The sequence below is a fragment of the Lonchura striata genome, chromosome 5, assembly GCF_050655825.1.
Source record: "Lonchura striata isolate lonStrDom1 chromosome 5, ASM5065582v1, whole genome shotgun sequence".
In the NCBI taxonomy this organism is placed as follows: Eukaryota; Metazoa; Chordata; class Aves; order Passeriformes; family Estrildidae; genus Lonchura; species Lonchura striata.
The window spans coordinates 19,967,376-19,983,226 of record NC_140707.1 but is presented as its reverse complement, the minus strand read 5'-3'; the positions used below and the strand labels follow the sequence as shown (position 1 = coordinate 19,983,226).

The window sequence follows — 15,851 nt, the reverse complement described above, 5'->3', positions numbered from 1 at the left end:
GGCCAGCAGAGGCGCGCCGGGACGCCGCGCGCCCCCGCGGGGGCGTGGCCTGGCTCGCGGCCGTATAAAAGGCGCGGCGGCGGGCGGGCTGCCCTCACAGCGCGTCGGCGGCGGAGCGAAGCGGGTTCCTGCGTCAACAGTGCTTGGACGGAACCGGCCGCGCTCGGGCCCGCCGCCACCCCTCCCTCACACCGCCGTCTGCACAGTCACCGGAGCACCCCAGCCATGGCAGCGCCCCCGTCTCAGGTGCGCCAGAACTACCACCAGGACTGCGAAGCCGCCGTCAACCGCCAGATCAACCTGGAGCTCTACGCGTCCTACGTGTACCTCAGCATGGTGAGAGCCGCGGGCGCGGCGGCGTGAGGGAAGGGTCCTACGAGAGATAAAGGGGCTGCATGAGGGCCTTGCTCGGCGGGGGGTTCCTGGGCGCCGGGCGGTGCCTGCGGGCCCGGCTCCTCCTCCTCCTTTTTCTCCACCTCCTCCTCCCCCCGCTGCCTCCAGGCCCGTCTGGGCCGTCCCCTGGGTGTAGGTGAGGCCCTTTTATCTCGCCTGCTCCGCGGGGCCGTTGCCCTTGGCGGCTCCGTTATCAGCCGCGCTCAGCGCCTCTGCCCTTGGGGCCGGGCTGGGTAGCGGGAGGTGCCTAACGAGGCTCCTGGCACCTTTCCCGCAGGCGTGCTTGCCTCCCAGGCTCGGGTTTTCCTCCAGGAATCGGTAGGAATCTGTGGTTTTCTCGGGCCCTGTGTTTACACGTCTCCTATGGCCCGAGGCGCCTGTTATAGCTGTTCCCTGACCTCTGTGCAGCAATCCTGGGGCTTTGGGCGTGCTGGGACACTGAGACTTCCCAGTGGCACTGTGCTGAGTTGTGGCACGTATTTTATAGGTTCTCTTCTGTGTTAATTTGGTTCTGAGCCCTTTTTTGAGCTTCTTTTGGTGGGTGGCAGTGGTACACAAGCACCGGTGCTTTGCCTCGAGCCTCCAGGCCGCTGGTCTAAGAGCAGAGTTCTGGAGTAGGTCGGTAAATAATTGGCAGTTCATACAGAACTTTGCATTGAATCCTGGTAATGGCTCTAACCAAGGAATAAACAAGCTGTGTCACGGCTTTTGACTGCTGTTACAGGGCGGTTTTCTTTGTTTTCAGAAAAGTAATTTAATTCATATTTTAGTTGCAGTTGAATTCATATTGTAGCTCAATTTATCTCTTGTATTTTAAATGTGACTTTTCTTCGCCCCTGCAAAAAAAGTAGAAAGTGTATTCCTTATTCTAATCCCTGGAAAGCCTAGTGAAGCAAGAGTTTTATTGCAGGAGTACCTAAAGTTCTTGGCTCACCCTTACCTGATGTTGCAAGTCATGACCCTGACTTGCAATGTGATCATTGTAAACAAGCTCAGGCAAACAAAGGGAAGATTTCTCCTTGAAAAAGGCCTTTCAAGGCCGCTGTTTAATGGTGCTCAGAACAGGTGTCTGTGGAGGTTCAGGGTTCTTTTGTGTTTTTAGAGCTGAGCCAAGGACACAAACACCATTTATTTGTGCCCTTGGTAGAGGTACAGGTTAAAATTTAATGCTAACTGGAAAAATCGAATGATACTTTGGGGAGAGTTGTTCCACACTGCCTTTCTGGCCTGGCCTTGGACTGTAGCCATCCTGGAGCAGAGGTTTAGAGCCTGTGAACTCTTTATTTTTCAGTCCTACTATTTTGACCGGGATGATGTGGCCCTGAAAAACTTTGCCAAGTACTTCCTGCACCAGTCCCACGAGGAGCGGGAGCATGCTGAGAAGCTGATGAAGCTGCAGAACCAGAGGGGTGGGCGCATCTTCTTGCAGGATGTCAAGGTGAGCTCGGGGCTGGCCCCAGCTGGGAGGGGATGAATTTTCCTCTGGGTCCTCCCCAGAAGGAGCAGCAGCTGACACTGGGGAGGCACAGCAGTTTGAGATGTGGAGCAATTTGATTATATGTGCTGATTGACTAATCAAAAAGTGTAAGGAGAGGGTGCTGAGCCCCTTGTTGTTTGCTGTGGGATGAGGGCAGAACCAGAAGGCAACTGGTTCATCACCATCGTTAAATTTAACACAGAGCAGATGTGCTCTATGCACTGTTTTGAGAAGTGGGACTTCAAGGGTTTGATCAGTTCTGTTCTGAGGGTGCTCTTCAAACTTTTGACTTTGCATAAATGCCTAAACTTGATCTAAACAGGCTTTGAGAGTGATCTAAAGCTCTGCACCCTGCTGGTCTCTGGGTTCTTACAGAAAGCATTGCCTGTGCTTTCCCCTTGCAGAAGCCAGACCGTGATGACTGGGAGAATGGCCTGACTGCCATGGAGTGTGCCCTGCACCTGGAGAAAAACGTGAACCAATCACTGCTAGAGCTGCACAAATTGGCAACTGAGAAGAACGACCCACATGTAAGTGCATGCTGGGGGTCAGCATGGCTGGCCAAGGATGCAGCTTTGGGGCTGAGCTGTGTGTGCCTGGTGTTGCTAAAGGTGAAAAAAGGTGTGAACCAGGGTTGCAGCCCTTCCAGAGTCCTTTGGTGGAGTTACTGCTGTTCTTCCAGGAGCATTTTTAAAGTGACAGGGACCTGCTTTATTCCCTCTGTGGTGTCTGTGAACAGTCTCTATGGAGACCATTTCTGAGGGGGTTGAGTTCCATCTTTTTAAGGCTTTTTTGTCACAAGGTTTTTTTTGCCACAAAATTCCAGAGTTGGTTTAGAATATTAAAAGCCCTGGTGTTTCAGAACAGTATCTGAAAACATGGAGTTCTTTGTAGATGGAAGTTTTTGGCAAGGATGGATTGAGGTTGCTTAATATCAGGAAGAGATTAATATGTGTGAAAGTCCAAGCACTCTTGGGAATGTCCTGCCCAAGTTAGAGGGACTTTCTGAAACAAAACCAGTGGTATAAATCCCCACTGCTGTGAGTTTGCTGTGCAGTGGGGGTGTCTCTGATCTGTTCAGGGGCTTGGCTAATGCTTCCTGCTGTGAGGAAGAGGAGAGGCTTCCTGAGCTGCCTGGCTCTACAGGGTTCTGGAGCATGTGAGCCTACCTAAGCCTGGCTGACTTTGATCTTGTTCTGCAGCAAAACTAGAGGCTGCTTCCTCTCAGCTTGAAAATTCTGCATCTGCTCTTTCCCTTAGAGAGCCTCAGTAGGGTTTCAGGCCTGAATTTGAACCTCTGGTCTCCCTTTCAGTTGTGTGACTTCATTGAGACCCATTACCTGGATGAGCAGGTGAAAGCCATCAAGGAGCTGGGTGACCACGTGACCAACCTGCGGAAGATGGGGGCCCCCAAGTACGGCATGGCAGAGTATCTCTTCGACAAGCACACCCTCGGGGACTGTCACAGCTGAAGCCTTGCCAAGAGCCATGCTGTGGGTTTCAGTGGGACTCCTACTTACTGTTCAGCCATGCATGCAGCTTCAGCTCCCTAGATAAACAGTTCCATACTCTGTACCAAATATCCCCTGTTCTGTTTGTGTTTTATGTACTGCCCTCCGGCCAATAAAGTGACTTGGTTCCAGCTGGCTTTTCCTGTTTAGTTTGGAGGAAGAATAGGCAGCTGTAGTGAATGCAGCGGGAGGTAAATTTGTTGTTTGACATGGGGGATTTGCTGCTGAAGACAGAAGTAGGAAAATCTCTGTGGTTTCTTTAAATTTCTTTCAGGGAACTTAAATGAGGAAACAAAACCAAGCTCCTGGGCTTGAGCCTTGCTTTTTATTTTCTGAGGGTGGGCAGTAAAAATCAGCTGAGTGGTGTCTGCTGCCATCCAGCTTTCTCTTGAGCACTGACAAATTCCTGCTGGGAGTTGTGGAACTTCAGAAGGAAGCAATGTGCTGGGCAGATGCTGCAGCTGCCTGTGCTGGCAAGCCCCTTACCTTGCTTTTTCCCAGTACTGAAAAACACCAGCCAGGCAGGACTGGAAGAGGCACTGCGGGTCTGCATCACAAGTGATGGGGCTTTCTTCAATCCCTTACTTTTCCCTGGACTATCTTGTTACGAGTGCAAATTCTGCCTGAGAAAGGACTCAAGTTCTCATTCTTGCTTTGAGGAGGAAGGAAGTATCCACATTAACTGTGCTCCTCTTCTGGGGCACACCTGGCTGGTCAGGCTGGTACCTGCAATATTTAACACTCCAAGTCTTGTTCTTTTGCTACAGATTGGGTTTTTTGCTTTTGTTCTTACTGCAACATGAGTTGTGCCTGCTGCTGTAGCTGAGGCCAGGAGCAGTGTGTTCTTAGTGCTGCTTTCAGCCCAGACTGAGCTCCAGCTGTGTGTCCAGCACCTCTGTTTGGGTGAGTGCCAGGATAAGGCAGGTATCCCATGGATCCATGGATTCTCCTTTAGCTGTACTGGTCCATTTGCTCCTCCCCTGGGCTTTCACTGGCCTCCAGGATCACCTCCATCAGCCCCACATAGTCACCCTCAGCTAGGGAGATTCCCGAGTCGTTGGGGGATGGACTCTCTGCTCTCCTGGGCTCTTTGGGAGCTGGGGGGTTGGTGTTTCCATTCCCAGCATCTCTCATGTTCCTGGAAACCTCTGGATGCTGGTCTGGAGCGCTGGCTGCATCTTCCAAACTCAGGCTGAGAGCCTCAGGGCCTAGGTTGCCCTTGTGGGACCTTTTCAGTGCTGGAGAGGTGACAGGAGTGAAGGAGAAGCAGAGGGCGGTGCTGCCTCCAGGGGTTTTGTTACTGGGGGTGTGAAAGGCACTGGAATGCTCCGAATTGGGAGTGGCCAAGGCCGTGCTCTCCAGGTTTAGCCAGGGTGGGTGTGAGGCTTTGGAGCTCTTCAAGCTTTTGAAACTGCCGTGCTTCTCATGCTCAGGGGGCTCTGGCAGGAAGGGGAATTTGGGGCTGTTGGATGCTGTGGACTGTGCTCCAGGGCTTCCCATGGTGGCAGCTTCCCTGGAGCTGCTCTTTCCTTCTTCTACTGTCACAGCTACCGAGTCGGGACCTTTGCTCCGCTCTGTTGGCCAAACAAAGGTTTCCTTTGCAGCAGAGCCCAGGGAGCTCTGGCTCTTGTCCACGTCGCTGGCCCTGGAAGGGGAGGCACTGACAATGACATCCCGAAGGGAAGTGGAGCACGCAGCAATGCTGGAGAGTGCTGGTGGCTTCTTGCGCCCTTGGCGTCGGGAAGGGAAAATCATGGGGATGGAGCTGATGGGCGTCTGTGGAGCGCTGTAGAACCCAGGCCTCTCGTAAAAGGGGGTGGACATGAAAGCATCAAACTCCCTTAGTTTTCCATCTTCACTGTCCCACTGCTCCTGGGAGTCTCCCCTTGGCTGATTGATGCCACAAGGGCTTCCGGCCTTCCCCATATCCTGGTAGGTATAATGGGAGAAGGGCGACGTGGGATCTCCTCGCCGGCGCAGCAGGTTCATCCGGGAAGAGGACCTGGAGAAGTTCGGGGACTGGACACCCAGGAGGCGGCTCAGGTGTCCCAGCAAGGGAGTGGAGTGGTTGGCCTCCTCGTTCTCTTTAATCTGCTCCAGGGGCTGGAACTCCATCTCTTCCTTCTGCATGCTGGGAAAGGCGAAGTGGACTGTTACACAGCCATAGAGGGAGGGGAGGGATCTCCTGGAGAGTGTGGCAGCACTGGGAATGCTGCTTGCCAGTGGCAAGGCTCTCCCTGTATTGTTATTAGCCCCCCAAAGCAGGGGTGCTCATCATACAGGTGAGTGAGGAAAAGAGGTTAGATTTATCCTTTTCCATGCAGAATGTTGGTGCTTGTGGATGAGCCTAAAAGCTCCTCAAGTGTAATGTCTTACATAAGACCTGATCCAGGTGTTGTGACCCTTTGTGCCTGCACTCACCTGATGTCAAAAGTGGAGCCCAGGAAGGACGGGCGCTTGTACTCGGCGGTGGCTGCGGTGTAGGGTGGCTGAGGATCAGGCTCGTTCCAGTACAGGTCCTTCTCCAGAATGGGTAAATCCTGGTGCATCTCATCCACTGCCATGAGAGAGACCTGTGGGGGTCAAGAGGAATGTCACACACAGGGTGAGGAGCATTTTGTGTGCCTGTTATTGAGGGACAAAGGAACACAGAGCTGGAGGAGGCGGTGCATCATGGAAACCAGGCAAGTGGCTGGGGTTGCTGTGGTTTCCTGTCATTTGGGTTGTTTCTCACACAGAGATTTGATTAATTGGAAGGAAAATGGTGCTTAAGGAGATAGGAAAGCAACAGACTCACTAGGACAGAAGGGTGGAAGTTACTGCATAGCAGAAAGCAGAGGAGGCACTTTTAGATGGACAGAGGGTAAGAAAGCAAGGAGGAGCGGGAATGATGTATCATTCAAAGGCAGCTGAGGCCTGTAACAAGCAGCCCTGATCCATCCCATGTGCCAGAGTGTGGATGAAACTGCAGGCAGCCTTTGTGTACAAAGATATGCCAGAAGCCCCAAATTCCCTGCTGTGGATTGGGACGATCTCTCCCATTGGAGGCAGAAGTGTTGCAGGAGAACTTGGTCACTGTCCTGCCTTGGTATTCCTCTTCAGGTGAGGCTCACCAATTCCTGGTGAGGGAGCAAGATTCTCCCCTTTACCTGCAGGTTCCTGTCAATGAGCCAGTTGGCTTCAAAGTCATCGTCGTCCTCCCCAAAAGGGTTAATGAGCTGCTCAGCCACCTGCATATGGAGAGCACACAGCAAAGGTTACCATTGCCATCCCTGCCCTTTTCCCTGCAGGGAGAAGTCAGGTGTGATGTCCTTTGAATTCCAAACCATGTTTTTCTTCCCAAAAGGGGGTAGGTCAGAAGCGGAAGCATCCCAGGGGCTGGGAGATATTGGAATTTGTAGTAACTTGCCCCTGCTCACACAACTCTCCTGCAAGGAGGAGTTCCTTTTTTCCCCTCTAGGAAGGACCAAAGCCTAGGAAAAGTGCAGCTGGTGTCCAGAATGAGACAGTTGGAAAATTAGAAAGTCCTGGCACTTCCTAAGTCCCTCTTGGCTTCCTGTTATTGCCCATAGATCAAAGAACACAGCAGGGTTCCTGGTGAGCTCACACTGGGAAAAACCCTTGGCTGGGTCAGATTCTGGCTTCAGCCATGTTTTCTTGGACTTACCTTTAACCAGCCAGCATAGAAGAAGAATTGCAAAAATGTAAACACAGGCACGAAGAGATCGAGCTCGTGGCCAGGATATGCTTTCTCTGGATCCAGGAATTGCCTCCCAATCAGACAGGCCAGGAAGAAGCTGTAAACAGCCACGGTCACCACCTGGGAAGGATGCCAAGTGGCACACCAGGGCAGCATGAGTTCCCAGCATCTCCCTTCAGTTCCACCCCACAGCTCCAAAGCCAAGCTCTGCAGCCTCTGCATAGCCTTGGATTCAGTTCTGACAGGCTTTTTTCAGGAGGATGCATTTCCCTGCAGAAAGCTACAGATGTTCCCTTTTCCCTGAGCTTTTACCTACATTGTGTGCTGTCCCTGGAATGATACCTGTGCAGGTGTCACAGGCCAGTGGCAGCAGCAATCACATGACATCCTGGATGTGCTACAGCTGTCTCATGGCTCAGTTCATGCCGGCAAGCTGCTTCCAAGTCCAGGAAGGGAACCCTAGCACTGCTATTTGCTCCTTCCTTCTTTCTCCTCATGCTGAGCTTTTATTAATATTTGCCTGCCTGGATTTCAGGCTTTGCTGAGCTTTGTGCTTTTGCCTGTCACCACAGGACTGGAAACTTCCCCTTTTCAAGTTAAAAGTAACCAAGACTCTCACATGGTCCCTTGATATAAACAAGGGTGTTCAAAACAGGAATACACTTTCCAACATGTTCCCCATTAACTTCTGGCACTGCCAGAGCAGCAACAGCTCCTGTTTCATGGTGAAGGGCATCCCTGTTATCTGAGCAGCTGGATTGTAGGAGACAAAGGAGCAAGGTGGTGCCAAAGTGTCTGCTTGAGCTGATAAACAGCTGAGTACACACCTGGCACAACCTGCCCAGGATGTGATCCGTGCAAGGTGGTGCAGGGAGCGTGTCTGTGTGTTAGTGTGTTTCCATGGAACTGTGGGGATTTGTTACCCCTGGATAGAGGTTCTTTCTGGAGAGGTGGATGTGTCTGAGTTAGGGAAAGGAGGCTGGGCTGGGTGTGTGCTGAGGTGCCAATGGAAGAGATGATGTGCAGCAGGGGGTGAGAGATTCAAGAGTATCCTCCATTTTTCATGGGTGGGTCAGGTATGAAGCACTTCTACAAAGGCTGAGAGAGCTGGGGTTGTTCAGCCTGGAGATAAGGTTTTGGGGAGGCTGTGGCCTTCCAGTACCTTAAAGGAGCTTATGGAAAGGAAGGAGAGGGACTTATTACACAGGCAGATAGTGACAGCACACAGAACAGTGATTTTAAACTGATAGAGGGCAGGTTTAGATTAGATATGAGGAAGAAATTCCCATTCACACTAAGAAGATGCGAGTTCCTGGCGCAGAGAAGCTGTGGCTGCCACATCCCTGGAAGTACCCAAGGCCAGATTGGACAGGGCTTGGAGCAACCTGGGATAATGGAAGGTGTCCCTGGATGAGCTTTATGGTCCCTTCCAAACCAAACCATTCCAGGTGTGAATGTAAGTGGGGATGTGCATGGGGTGAACCAATGGGGACGGGGATTCCCTTCTCACCTGGGTGTAGACCAGGGGGATGCTGATCCAGTCATACCCGTAGAGTTTCCCACATTGGCTGCGCAAGGTGTTGAGCTCCTGCAGCAGGGAAAAGGGAATGGGATGTTAGGATGACTTCCCATCTTCTTACAGAACCTCTCCAGCACCACTGTCCTCCATTGCTCCAGCCTTTTCTGCTTATACCTTCTCTGGAAGGGGGGCTCAGTCTTAGCTTTGGAGGAATTTCCTGCTGTCTGGGTGTCTCCCCCTGAGCCCAAGATCCCTTTGTAGCTCACTTCACAGCAGAATTTCTCCTCACAAAATGAGCAGCCGACAGGTGAGGCCAAGAATGCCCTCAGAAGCATCCATTTCTCTCTCCTGTCTATATATAAGTATCCCAGAGGGAGATTTCTCTCTCTCTGTGGAGATGAATCCTGCTCCAGGCAACAGAAACCACGTGACTTTCTCTGCACATGAATGCCAAGAAGGATGAGCTGCTCCTTTTTCTGTGCAACTGGGCAGAGATTGTTGCCATGTCTCACCTGTGGAGCATGGCCTGTTGCCCAAAACTATCTAAGAGTTTTTAATAGCAATGTTTTCTACAGGACCTCAGTTGTTGATTGTTTTTGACCTCTCCTAGACTTCCAAATATATTCTTCCTTGTGGCTTTCCATCTGGATCCTGGAAACATCCACAGGCATTGGCTGTTCTGGAATGTGTCAAGAACCTGCTTCACAGCTGCCTCCCATTCCCCAGGATCTCAAAGACCTGTCTGTCCCCTCTGTCACTCACATTCAGGATGCCTTGGAGCAGCACGCTGTCCCTGATCCTGCCGTCATTCCTTGCCTTCACAGCCAGGTTGGAGAACCACACACATGGGATCCAAAACTTGTTGTGAGGGGAATTTAAGCTCTCAAACTTCTTGTGCTCTTCTGGTGTCATGAGGCCTGGATGGAAAGGAGCAGCTAGGAGGGGGATGGACATAGAGGACAGAAGGAACTGATCTGCTCTGGAATGAAAACATCTGAATCTCAGGTGGATGCCTTGGCTCTCCCTAAAAATCTTAGTGAAGACTCAAAATTTTGGGGAGACATGCAAAAGGACAAGTCTCCTTGTTAAAACATTGAGTCATGGAGGTGGGATAGTGGGATTTCACTTTGGATGTCTGCAGTACACTAGATAAGAGCCATCAGGGAGATAAAGCACTGCTGAGGGTGCAGCTGCATGGTGTCCATAGATACTTGTTGAGAATGGGATCATTTGTGTCCCTAAAGCGCCTTTTCTTTTTAGGAGACTAACAATATCACATCTCTGTGGATTGCTGAGGGAACCCAGACAACATGGGCAGACTGGGAACTCTGCTGCACCTTGAGGAACATCTCCAAAGAAGATGCAGTGTGCCCAGCAGTTAGGCTTGGAGACTTCGGGCTCAATTTCCCACCTGCCCTGAGGGAACAGCACCACCCCATTTCCAAAGAACCTTTCCCAGGGCCCCCTTCCCGTAGAGGAGCAGCAAGGAGCAGTGCTGACCTGCCCTCACAACATGCTCCATGCTGGGGAAGCGCTTGTAGACAGCGGTGCTGACAGAGCGCAGGATCAGCACGCTGACCAGGTTGCTGTAGCGCATCAGGGTGCGGCGCAGGAGCCTCCCATACTCGTCCTCCCCATCCACGTTGCAGGACACCAGGTTCATGATCCGGTCTGGCCATGGGATGCTCTCGTACTGGGCCCACCAGCGGGACACCACCAGGGTCACATAGAAACCTAGAGGGGAGCTGAGAGAGTCAGGCATCTGAAAAGAGCTGCTTCTTCCCAGTCTGATCTCCTTCTCCTGTTCACACAGGGATGGGTGCAGGAATGTCTGGAGGGGAATTCAGTCCTCCATTCTAAAAGGAGGCTGGATTTCTTACTTCCTTTCCAAACTAAACTGTTCTGATTCTATGAAGTAACTTAAAGATAATCTTATTCCAACCCCCTGCTCTGGACAGGGACATCTTCCACTAGACCAGGCTGCTCAGAGCTCCACCCAGTGTGACCTTAAAAACTTCCAGGCATGAGGCAACCACAAATTCCTGGTGCCACTTGGAGCTTGTCCTCCTGTGCTGGGGGACACTCACAGCTGTGACAATAAAGGATATATCCCACTTGAAGAGTTTTACTAAGGCAGAGGGAGGGACCTGCTCTGCCAGAAGAGCTCTGCTGAACAAAGAAGAAGAAATGCTGTCCTATTCCCCTCCCTGCTGGATTCCAGACAGCTCCTTACCCAGCACGAAGGACACAGGGATTAGCTCGGCATAGCTGTTGCAGTACAGTGCCAGCTTCTCGAACATCAGCCTTTGGCTCTCACTCAGGATCAGCCTAAAAGTGACAAACAGAAGCAGTTCTCCCTATCCCTTGTCTCCTTTCTCCCCTCCCCTTCCGTCCTGGGAACAGTCTGGCAAGTGCCTGCCCAGCAGGATCCCTGCCCCAGTCCTGCGTTTCTCCCATGTCCTGCCCCAGGCTAGGCTGTGGGTGTGCAGTTGCTCACCTGTAGACAAGGCTGATAGTGAAGTAGAGCGAGATGAAGATCAGGAACTCTGAGTAGAGCAGTTTGTAGATGCTGCCCTTCCATTGGAGCAGGAGCTGGGAGAAGGTGCCCAGGCGGGCATCAGCCACACGGTTGGTGTAGGTCACTGTCATCACAGCTCCTGTGCAGGCACACAACAAGCAGGGCTTGGAGCTTCAGCAGGAGGAGATACAGGGACATCCCAAGTGTCCCACCAAGCAAGATGGAAAGGAAGGAGAAAACAAAATGAGCTGAGATCAAAAGCCAGGCAAGATGTAGGCAGCAGCACAGAGAACCAGGAGGAAATTGACAGCAGGCAATTAATTTCGTGAATTTGCCATCTTTTCTCTGTCCTTGAGCTGGTTATAGTGACCAAGGATGTATTTTCTGGTGGATCCCTTTGTTTTTAGTGTTTGATTTTTGTCAGCATTCAAGTGGGGCTGGTTGGTGAAGAGGACAAAGCCCATGTGCCAGCCCCTTCCACAAAACACTTGTGGTAAGATTAGTCTCAGGGTCACAAACTGCAAAGTTTATGCTTATCCTAGTAATTTTCTTAATACAGTTTTTGTTCCAAATATGTTTCTGTAAACCTACTTGCTGGGAAACATCTTCCTGAAATAGTGCTGGGAAAAAAAAAGACCCAACCCAAAGGAAAGGAAAAACCCCAGAAAGATTTCTTGGGACTGATCCAGATAAAGGCGTCCCAGCAAGGGTAGCTGTTTGCACTCTGCTGGTCCTAGTCCTGTAGGCAGAGCAGCCTTCCCTGTTGGAGATCTGTGGGATGGAGTTTGGCCAGGCTTACAGTGCCCAAATTCCAGCAGCTCTACCTCCCCTCTCCTTCAACCATATGTTGCACAATAAATCAGAGTGGTTGAAAAATAGGCATTCAGGCTCCTGAAATGCTCTCCAGACATGCAGCATCCCAATTTCACTTCCAGTCTAACTTGCATAAATAATTCTTTATAATAAATTAATAATCAGACTCATAGTTGCATAAACTTTAATTTATTTTTAAAACACCCCAACAAACAAGACACCAGTGTTCAACAAGACACTAGTGTTATCCATGCCAGGCAGATTGGTGAATGATTTCTTGGGTTAGAAATCATTATCCAGTGTGAAAACTATTGGTATTTCTAAATCCTAACATGTCACCAGGCATTTCTATTTAACAGAGGTAATAACATTAATGATTATGGAGCCTTAGGTTCTTCCCTGAATGATGGGGATGAAGAAGCACTTCAAGGGACAGGTCGCACCCTGAAGCAAGGTAAGTTTGGGCCCACATTCCTCATTTGTTTATAACTTAAGCATCCCAGTGGAGGATTTAACTCTTAGATGCAGACAACTCAGGTCCTAGTGAGCTGCTGCTGTGAAGAAAACCAGCAAAGTCTGTATTTTCAGCTATTTCAATCAAGCAGCATCTTTGTCCTGGGTTTGGCTTTTTGATGCAACACTCCTCCTTTGGGTTTCCCTGTCATAACTTAGGTCCCTGAGTCCCCTTTTAAGGGTGATATAGAGGAGCAGAGCTGTCTCTGTCCCCAGCTGCACAAATGCCCATTTCAGTAAATCCTTGTGGCCATTCCATATGGATTTCTGGGTACAGAACTTGGAAGAGTAGGTTTTAACTGCCCCAGAGGTCACACAGGCAGTCCAGAAGAGAAAAGCATGCCCAAAACTCCATACATTTTTGGGGCCCCTTACACAAAGCTGCATCTTTTCTCTGGGCTTTAGGGCTCGAAAGCGCTCAGGGAGATTCTTTGTTGCGTAATTCAAATGCAGATTCCCTTTTTTACCAAAGAAGGAAAACTCCAGCTCTTGGCCATGTAAATAATGGATGTCGCCCACCTCTGTTCCTCTGTGGGATATGGGGCTTTTCCCAGTACTTTTCCCTCCAGCCCTGAATGGTTAAGACACCTCCCTGCCCACCTGCCAGCCTGTGCTGGGCTGCCCTGGGATGTCACTGGGCTGCTGGCATGTTCCATTTGTGGCTGAGGTCCGTGGTGGGAGGTGGCTCACTGGCACACCGGAGTCAAGATGGGCAGGAAGAGCCCACCCAGAGAGCTGCTGCCTGCCACTACCTGCATCCCCTGCTTATCCCTCTGGACTAACCCAACACACCTGGAAGTCGACTGAACCTGGAATTCAGTTGTGGGAGCAAACAGCAAGCAAGACTCTAGGACATCAGGTGCATGACCCACCACAAACAGACCCTAGCAGATATCTCAAAGACGGACAATGAGCAGACAGAGCAGAGGGATGGAGCCAGAGGAGGTCACGGATAGGCAGGAAGCTGGATCTCTGCAGGAGAGAATGATCCTCCTCCTGCTGCTGTTGGGAGGACCAAATACTCACAGTCATGGGCTCCTGGGCTGTGCTGGAGTCTGGGGAGGTTTGGTCCTGCACGTGTCCCTGCTGGGTCCTTTGTGGCCCGGGCCACCACCTGCATCCTCGTGTCCCCTTGGCTCATAGGGGGATTGGACCTGCCCCACACGGTGTGCTAAGGAGCCTGAGACCCACTTGGGAGCTGCAGCCGGTCACTTGATGCTGTAATCCCTCCTCATTACAAAAGAGACTCTGTTGTCTTTTGCCCTGTTCCCTCCTAATCTTCTGAGTAAGCCGTGCGTGTTTATAGAGGCGGCCGGAGGAGGGGGAGGCAGGGCTGGCTGCTCCGCTGCTGCTAACTCCTGGCACAGCCTTGGTGGCTGCCAGAAGAGAGGCATTTTTCCTCTAATTCTTTCCTGTTTGGTCCCTCTCTCCATGTCACAATCTTACAGGAACCCCAGGAGATTATGCAGGGCTGGAATTTTCCACCAAGGCTGTAAAACACGGCATGTTTGGGGGCTGCCCTCTCTTCCGTAGGTCCGTGAAACACCTGGTCCGTGCTCTGCCTGGCTCTCACAGCATGCTTCCCTGTCATCCCTCACTGTCCCTGGATGAGTTTGCCACCTCTTCCAGCTGGGTTTGGATGCTGAGGATTTCCACTCTGCCACTGGTTCTCCAAGACTCTTCCCATGTGTTCGCTTCCTTTTGCTCTTGCTTTTCCAGCAGTGCTTGAGAGCTGTCACTGTGCTTCCTTGCATGACATCCTGGGAAACATTGGGGTCCTTGTCTTGCCCTCCAACTTCCACCAAGCCAGCAAACTCCTTCCCTCTGTTTTCCCAGGGTCCTTTGTCCCATTTCTGCTCCTTCCTAATTGTGACCATCCTTCCCTTCCACCAGCTCCTCAAATGCTTCTGGCCAGGTCTTAAGGACATTCCCCTTCCATGAGGCTCTGAATCAAAATCTTTTCTTAATGAACTGATCTTCCATCATTTAGGCAGCTGTGGGACACTGTGGAGAGGGAGCACAGGTCTGATCCTTGCAGGTAAGAGCAGCTGCAGACCCAGGCTCCTGTAATAACCAACTATCTCCTGTGTGTTGTCTTTGACACTTACTTAACATAAGTAGTTTGGATCAGTTTGTCACAGCTGTAGTTTTCTCTTTTCTGTGGCTCATCCTTGATAAGGGGAGTGGGTTGTTCCACTGCTCCTCTGGAGCAGGTGCTGCCTGGCATCTGCCTGATGTGGGATTTCTGGTGCAGTCCTGGGAATTGCTGCCAGTGGCAGGGAGAGCATAGTTTAAAATGTGGGATTGGTGCTCTGTGAAGGGACATGAGAGCAGGGGGACCCTCTCTGAAGGGAATGTAGTCCACTTCCAGTGCTGGAATTGCTGAACAGGCAGGCTGAGATAGATCTTGAAGGTCTTAGTGCCTGAGCCCTCATCCCCACACACAGCAGGGAAACCAAAATGCTTCAGGTGAGACATTTGCTGCACCTGTTGGGAGCAGTTTGGCTGCTCCTGGGGACATGGAACAATAACTCCCTGAGTATCCTGCTGTTTGTGGAGGGATGTGCTGGCATCTGGGGGCCTCTGCTGCCCTCCTCTGAGAGCAGCTCTGCTGGCAGCTCGTGTGCTCCACAGCTGCCCTTGGGACAGCAGAAAATATGTGTGGAATTTAATATTAAATAACTGAGGGGCTACCAGCGTGGCAGAGCTGCTAGGATCTCTTTCCACATCTCCTGTGGCCTCAGACCCTGAGGAGGAGGAGGATGGTCTGAAAGCCTGCTTTGCTCAGCAGAGCAGGAAGCAAAGAAGTGCTGACATCTATCCTCAGCCTCAGAGCCCTGGAATCATCTTCATTTTCTCCATGCTAAAGATGTAGAGATTGGATTGCTGTGCTGGGAGTTGAATCCCTGCTTTGGGAATGCCAAAGGGCTACTCTTAATTCTGAGTTAGCAGCAGCTGTTTGGAAAAGGCACAGTGCCCTCCTTGCTCTCTTCCAGAGAACAGTAAGTGTTTTTAAGGACAGTAGGTCCCAAAGCTTGGTGAAATCCCTTTCCCTTCTCCAGTTTCAGTACTGGGATAGACACAGAGGCAGCTGGCATCAGAGGTGTCTCTCCAAACTACATTCTTCCTTGAAATCTGATGTAATTTTTAAAAAATTGAACTGGACGTGTCTGGGGAGATGCTGTTTTTCATGGTCAGGATTTACTCAGAGGTTTGAGCTGGCCAGGAATGTTTGAAGAGGATGCAGTGCTTTTATGAGGACCCCCAGGCTTGTTCCCCTTATGCTGCAGAATTCCTCACTAATTCTTGCTGCCCTGGGATCTGGGGGTGCCTGTCCTTGTGCCAAGCTCCATCTGACCCTTTGCATTTGGCTTTTAGGGGCTTGGATGGTGACAAATCTCTCACTT

General features: G+C 51.1%; 2 protein-coding genes across 2 annotated transcripts; one reads left to right on the top strand and one right to left on the bottom strand.

The window, feature by feature from the left end:
- The first annotated feature begins 96 nt into the window (after nucleotides 1-96).
- Nucleotides 97-3,512, top strand: FTH1 (ferritin heavy chain 1). The gene is made up of 4 exons (XM_021555923.3): nucleotides 97-336; nucleotides 1,685-1,831; nucleotides 2,275-2,400; nucleotides 3,184-3,512. Exons 1-4 carry the CDS (start codon nucleotides 226-228, stop codon nucleotides 3,340-3,342), a joined length of 543 nt encoding a protein of 180 aa, XP_021411598.1. The 5' UTR covers nucleotides 97-225; the 3' UTR covers nucleotides 3,343-3,512.
- On the bottom strand, nucleotides 3,238-14,592 carry BEST1 (bestrophin 1). The gene is made up of 9 exons (XM_031504950.3): nucleotides 11,098-14,592; nucleotides 10,834-10,928; nucleotides 10,101-10,334; nucleotides 9,363-9,517; nucleotides 8,592-8,669; nucleotides 7,049-7,201; nucleotides 6,531-6,611; nucleotides 5,803-5,954; nucleotides 3,238-5,512 (listed from the first exon to the last, which is right to left on the bottom strand). Exons 1-9 carry the CDS (start codon nucleotides 11,247-11,249, stop codon nucleotides 4,333-4,335), a joined length of 2,280 nt encoding a protein of 759 aa, XP_031360810.2. The 5' UTR covers nucleotides 11,250-14,592; the 3' UTR covers nucleotides 3,238-4,332.
- Between the last annotated feature and the right edge of the window lie 1,259 nt (nucleotides 14,593-15,851).

Excerpts from the sequence above, each read along its gene's own strand:
- BEST1 (XM_031504950.3), bottom strand. The coding sequence starts at position 11,249 with ATGACAGTGACCTACACCAACCGTGTGGCTGATGCCCGCCTGGGCACC. Across the intron at positions 10,929-11,097 it reads ACTATCAGCCTTGTCTACAG|GCTGATCCTGAGTGAGAGCC; the intron begins GTGAGCAACTGC and ends TGTCACTTTTAG. Across the intron at positions 6,612-7,048 it reads TCTATGCTGGCTGGTTAAAG|GTGGCTGAGCAGCTCATTAA; the intron begins GTAAGTCCAAGA and ends CTCCATATGCAG.
- FTH1 (XM_021555923.3), top strand. The coding sequence starts at position 226 with ATGGCAGCGCCCCCGTCTCAGGTGCGCCAGAACTACCACCAGGACTGC. Across the intron at positions 1,832-2,274 it reads TCTTCTTGCAGGATGTCAAG|AAGCCAGACCGTGATGACTG; the intron begins GTGAGCTCGGGG and ends TTCCCCTTGCAG. Across the intron at positions 2,401-3,183 it reads CTGAGAAGAACGACCCACAT|TTGTGTGACTTCATTGAGAC; the intron begins GTAAGTGCATGC and ends TCTCCCTTTCAG.